Raw genomic sequence first — 6309 nt, 5'->3', positions numbered from 1 at the left:
GACACGGGGCATGGGACAGTGGGCACAGAATTGGACAGGGAACGGCACAGAGCGAGGCATGGAGCAGGACATGGGGCACGGTACAGAGTAGGGATGGAATGGGACACGGCATGGCACAGAGAGGGGCATGGAGCAGGACATGGGATGGGACACGGCATGGCACAGGGAGGGGAACAGAGCATGAAGGGGCATGGTGCAGGGCATGAGGTGGGGCACAGGGAGGGGCATGGGATGAGGCACAGAGCGGGACGTGGAGCAGGATGTGGGGCATGGGGTGGGGGCACAGAGTGGCGCACTGGAGCACAGCATGGGGTGGGGATGGAGTGGGACGTGAGCATGGGACAGCATGGGGCACAGATTGGGACACGGAGGTGGGGCAGGGCACTGAGGGGCATGGAGTGGGGCACGGGGTACAGCATAAGGGGGGGGTGGAATGGGGCACATAGAGGAACATGGAGCAGGACAGGGGATGGCGCACAGGGTGTGGGATGGGGCCCAGAGTGGGACACGGGTCATGGAATGGACAGGGCACGGGGCAGGAGACGGGACTGGGACATGGCGTGGGGCACGGGGTGCAACATGGGATGGGGCACAGAGGGCACAGAGAGGACATGGGGCACGGAATGGGGCACGGCGTGGGGATGGAACGAGACACAGGGTGCGCATTGGGGCGCGCAGCACTCACCACGTGGGCTCCCCGCAGCTCCGCCAGGCGCAGCGCCGGACCTGAGAAGAGCGGCTGCACGGCACAGAGCTCAGCCACGAGGGGATGGCGGCCGCGCTGCACCTGCACAGAACCAGGAGGTCAGCAGTGCCACAACGGGGGGGTGGGATGGGATGGGGGTGGAACTGGGGATGGGATGGAGACCAATAATGGGATGGGAGAGGGATGAGGACGGGGGTCAGGATTGGGATGGAGTAGGATGGGAACTGATAACGGGATGGGAGTGGGGCTGAGGTTGGGACGGGGCTAGGAGGTAGGATGAGGATGGAGAAAGGGATGAAAAGGGGATGGAGGTGGATGTGGTGTGGTAATGGGGAAGGGATGGGATGGGGGGGAACGGATTGGGATGGGATGGGGGCAAGGGAAGGGATGGATATGGGGACTGATGATGGGATGGGATGGAATGGGGAGGGGAGGGGCTATGGAGATGGGATGAACATGAGTGTGGGGTGGGGATTGATAATGAGACAAGGATGAGGAAGGGGATGGAGGTGGGGGAGGGGGTGGAAGTGGGATGGGGGTGGGGAAGGGGACAGGGAAGGGATGGAAATGAGGGTGAGGACTGATAATGGGACAGGAATGGGGAAAGGGATGGGAACGGGGTGGGATGAGGGCGAAAGTAGGAAACGATAACAGGGAAGGGATGAGAGCAGGGATGGGGGAGGGGGATGGAGGTGGATCGATAACAGGACAGGGATGAGGATGGGGAGGGGGCGGGATGGGGATGGAAATGAGGGTGGGATGCAGAAGGGGGTGCAGAGCCCACCTCGACGCAGAGCTCCCGCAGGCGGCACTGCAGCTGTTGCTGAGGCAGGGACCGTGCAGCCGCGTCCAGGCAGCTGAGCACTGCAGGGTAGGCGGCGCGGCGGGCGCTGTGGTACTCCTCACTGAACTCCTGCTGCTGCTGCGGCGTCCAGAAGTGGCGGATCAGGAGCTGCCGTGGGAAGAAGTACCTGAGGGGGGGGGAAAGGAGGGCAGGAGGGGGGCAGGAAGGGCAGGGGGAGTGAGGGGGGAGTTCCAGGAGGGACAGGATGCCACAGGAGGGGGCATAAGAGGGGCGGGGGGAGCAGGGAGGGGACAGGAGGGACGCAGGAGGGGCACAGGGGGGCAGGGAGGGGACAGGGGAGCACAGAATGGACAGGAGAGGCAGGGACAGAGGGGACACGGGGGATGGGGGGGCACAGAATGGACAGGAGGGGCAGGAGGAGCACGGGGGGGCAGGGGGAGCACAGGAGGAGCAGAGGGGACACGGGGGATAGGGGGGCACAGGATGGACAGGAGGGGGTACAGAGAGCACAGAAGAGTCAGAGAGGGGCACAAGAGGGGCACGGAGGACAGTGAGGGGGCACAGGAGGGGCGGGGGGGCACAGGGGAGCCCATTAAACTCTCCAGTTGTATTCACAGCTCCAGAACCAATTGGCCACAATTAGAAGGAGCGTCGTCAGCACAGAGATCCTGGGGGGTGGGGGGGGGGGGGGGGGGGGGGGAGGAAAGAGGGGGAACCATTTTGGATGCTCCTGGTAGGGGGGGGAGAGAAGGCAGAGGGGGCCGAGAGACACAACTCACATCAGCAGCAGGACCAGGAAGTTGGCGAAGGGCGGAATGGCGATGAGAGCGACGGGGGACGGCCTTGAGGACATCCCTGCGGAACTGCAGAGCGCCATCAGAGGGATGCGAACCATCCAAGCCCCCCCCTTCCCACCCCCCCACATACCCCCCCCCCCCACACCGCCCAAGGCCCCCCCCCAGCCCCCCGGAGCAGCACCCACCTGCCGCAGCCGCTCCATGTCCCTGTAGTTCAGCTGTGTGGCGCTCAGCCCCTGCCGGGCCATCGCCTGTCGGATCCGTCGCACCTCCCTGGCGTCGGCCAGCAGCGACTCGAGCCCTGAGGGACACACGTGGCACCAGCAGAGCCCCCTCCCCTCACAGCCCCCTCCCCTCACAGCAATGCATATCAGGGGTCTGGGGAGGCCTAACTGATAGCTGGGGGTCTGGAGGGGATCCACACGCAATACCTGCAGGTCTCAGCCAGTAACTGGGGATCTGGTGGGGCCTAACCAACACGTGGGGGGGCCTAGATGATACCTGGGGGTCTTGGACCCCACTCCCCTCAGAGCAATGAATATCAGGGGGTCTGGGGAGGCCTAATTGATAGCTGGGGGTCTGGAGGGGATCCACACGCAATACCTGCAGGTCTCAGCCAATAACTGGGGGTCCTTATTTCGTACCTGGGGAGTCTGGTAGGGCCTAACTGATACCTGGGGGGGCTGGGGGAGCCTAGCTGATACCTGGAGCCCCCTCCCCTCAGAGCAATGGATATCAGGGGGTCTGGGGAGGCTTGACTGATAGCTGGGGTTTCTGGACGGGGTCCACACGCAATACCTGCAGATCTCAGCCAATAACTGGGGGTCCACATCTGGTCCCTGGGGGTCTGAAGGGGCCTAACCAACAGGTGGAGGGGCCTAGCTGATAACTGGGGGTCTCAGAGCCCCCTCCCTCAGAGCAATGGATATCTGGGGAGGCCTAACAGATACCTGGGGATCTGGACGGGATCCACACACAACACCTGCAGGTCTCAAACAATATTTGGGGGTCCTCATTTCGTACCTAGGGGGTCTGGAGGGGCCTAACTGATACCTGGGGGGCCTAACTGATACCTGGGGGTCTCGAAGCCCCCTCCCCTCAGAGCAACACATATTTGGGGGTCTGAATGGGGTCCATACACAATACCTGCAAGTCTCAGCCAATAACTGGGGGGTCCCATATCTCGTACCTGGGGGGGTCTGGCGGGGCCTAACTGATACCTGGGGGGGCTGGGGGAGCCTAGCTGATACCTGCATGTCTCAGAGCCCCCTCCCCTCACAGCAATGCATACCTGGGGGTCTGGGGAGGCCTAACTGATAGCTGGGGTTCTGGATGGGATCCACACACAATGCCTGCATGTCTCAGCCAATAACTGGGGGTCCTCATTTCGTATCTGGGGGGTTCGGTGGGGCCTAACCAATACCTGGGGGAGCCTAGCTGATACCTGGAGCCCCTCCCCTCACAGCAACAGATATCAGGGGTCTAGGGTGGCCTAACTGATACGTGGGGGCCTGGAAGGGGTCCACACGCAATACCTGCAGGTCTCAGCCAAAAATTGGGAGTCCACATCTGGTCCCTGGAGGGTTTGGTGGGGCCTAACCAACAGGTGGGGGGCCTAGCTGATACCTGGGGTTCTCAGAGCAATGGATATGAGGGAGTCTGGGGAGGCCTAACTGATAGCTGGGGGCCTGGATGGGGTCCATATGCAATCCCTGCAGGTCTCAGCCAATAATGGGGTCTTCATTTCATACCTGGGAGGTCTGGTGGGGCCTAACCGATAGCTGCGAGTCACAGAGCCCCCTCCCCTCGAAGCCCCCTCCCCACAAAGCATCGTTACCTGCAGTGAAGGCAGAGTGCAGAGCGTAGAGGCGGGGGAATCTGTGCTTCAGGAAACGTTCATAGCGGCTGCGGAGCCACCGAGCGCCCAGAGCCCAGCGGGAGCTCGCCTTGGTGGGCAGGGAGAGCACCGGGGGGGGCCTGAGGGGGAAGGAGGGGGTTAATGAGGTCAATTAGGCATCTATTAATGAGGTTTCTCGGCTCTGCTCCTTCCGAGGAGAGTCACGGTCTGATATTCAGGACTACAGAGAGATGTGTGGATTGCAAAATGGGGGCCCCAGGGGGTCTACAGCTAGGGGCTGGGGGGGTCCACACACAATACCTGCAGGTCTCAGCCAATAACTGGGGGGTCCCCATCTGGTACTTGGGGGGGCCAAGTGAATCTGGGAGCTCTTAAGGGGATCCACAGGCGACACCTGGAGGACTCAGCCAATAACTGGAGATCTACATCTGCTACGTGAGGGGTCCGAGGGGGGTCCACAGCCCCTGCCTGGAGATCTCAGCCAATACTGGGGGTCTGAGGGGGAGAGGAGAGCAGGGGAGGGGATAAGGGGGGGGGGGGTTGCACGGCCTCTACCCAGGAGCTCTGTGCCTGGACAGGGGGTCTGGGGGCCATTATCGTGGGGCTTGGAGGGGTCTATGGGTGACAGCACTGCGGCGCTGAGGGGCGGCACCGGGAGCGCGCGCGGCGGCCCGCGACCACCGGAGGTGGGGGGGGGGGAAGGAAGATCTCAGAAAGCCCCACAACCGCTCCAGGCGCCCCCCGTGGGCTGCGGGCCCGGCCTGGGGAGCGACCGTGGAGCTCCACGTTCGGTCCCGGCGCTCCGCAGGTAGAGGGGAGGCCCACGGCCCACGCCCGACCTCGCAGCCGCCCCCGGCTCGGCCCCGCTCACCTCAGCGCCGCCAGGAGGGGCGGAACGGGACCCCACAGCCGCTCCGCCCCGCACCGGCCCATCCTGCACAGCGCCATCTTGGCGGGGGGGGGGGGGGGGGCACGTGACCGGAAGAGGAAACGGTTGCGGGATGAGGGCGGAAGTGGCAATGGGAGGCATGGCGACCTCCATCTTAGAATGGGGCCCTGAACGGAGTGGTTCTTTGGACGGAGCTCCCAGCAGAGCGCGGCCTCATCCCCCGCCGCGTGTGGATCAGCGCTGTTCAGAGCTCCCCTCTCGTTTTCTCCCCCAGGGGAAAAGTCTCGGGGCCTTCGGCCCGTCCCCACCACGAGGGGCTCTGGGCCCCCACAGCTCTGCACCCCCTGCGGGGCTCCCAGCACCTCTCAGTCTGCCCCGAACTGGGGAGAGAGCCCAGCACTGGGCCCAGTGCTCCGGATTGGGCTCCCCAGTGCAGAGCAGGGCGGGGAGCTCCTCCCTGCCCTGCTGGCTGTGCTTTGTGCAGTGCCTCACAGGGAACCATTGGCCAGCAAGGCACACTGCTGGCTCACAAACACCCTGTGCTCAACTCTTGGTCAACCTATTGGCCACCATTGGTTCACAAGGTCACACTGCTGGCTCATTGTCACCCTTTTTGTCAACCACTGACCAACCAGGACCCTATTGGCCCTCTTGCTCACCAAGTCACACTGCTGGCTCATTGTCACCCTCTTGGCCAACCATTGGACATCTGGATCCCACTGACCCTCTTGGTCACCAGGTCACACTGCTGGCTCATTGTCACTCTTTTGGATCAACCACGACACTATTGGCCCTCTTGGCCACGAAGGCACATTGTCACCCTCCCTGCCACCAGGTCGCACTGCTCGCTCATGGCGAACCAGCAGTCAGCCACGACGCCATGATGCTTTAAGCCACCATGATGCACCATTGCCTCATGACCTCATTCTCCACCAGCCTCCCCTGGCTCCCCCGCCCCCCTTCCAGCCCCACCCTGCCCCACATCGCCGCTCCCCACCCGATGCCAACCCAGTCCAGCACATGGGGACAGTCACGCACTCCGCTCCCCATACGTGTCCACCGCCTGCAGGCGCGCGTTCAACTCTCCTTTATCAAACGGCACCGCGGCCTTTCGGCCTGTCCCGGAGCCGGGGGTTATCAGCCCCGCAGCTGTGGGGTTCGGGTCACCGATAGCCGCCCCATTGATCCCGATAAGGCATTATCAGCGCCGCGTGCAGCAGTGCCCGTTTGGGGTAATCGGGTAACAGTGTGGAG

At 63.4% G+C, this 6309-nt stretch overlaps 1 protein-coding gene across 1 annotated transcript in view; it reads right to left on the bottom strand.

The window, feature by feature from the left end:
• LETMD1 (LETM1 domain containing 1) overlaps nt 1-5128 on the bottom strand; it is an 8796-nt gene extending 3668 nt beyond the window's left edge. The window contains 7 exon segments of the mRNA XM_048928513.1: nt 686-787; nt 1491-1677; nt 2291-2349; nt 2351-2374; nt 2494-2609; nt 4146-4285; nt 5038-5128. Coding sequence (XP_048784470.1) covers nt 686-787; nt 1491-1677; nt 2291-2349; nt 2351-2374; nt 2494-2609; nt 4146-4285; nt 5038-5114 — 705 coding nt within the window. The 5' untranslated portion in view covers nt 5115-5128.
• Nucleotides 5129-6309: the final 1181 nt, after the last annotated feature.

The sequence above is a fragment of the Lagopus muta genome, chromosome 28, assembly GCF_023343835.1.
Source record: "Lagopus muta isolate bLagMut1 chromosome 28, bLagMut1 primary, whole genome shotgun sequence".
Taxonomy (NCBI): Eukaryota; Metazoa; Chordata; class Aves; order Galliformes; family Phasianidae; genus Lagopus; species Lagopus muta.
The sequence above is the reverse complement of the archived record's forward strand: the minus strand, read 5'-3'. Positions and strand labels throughout refer to the sequence as shown.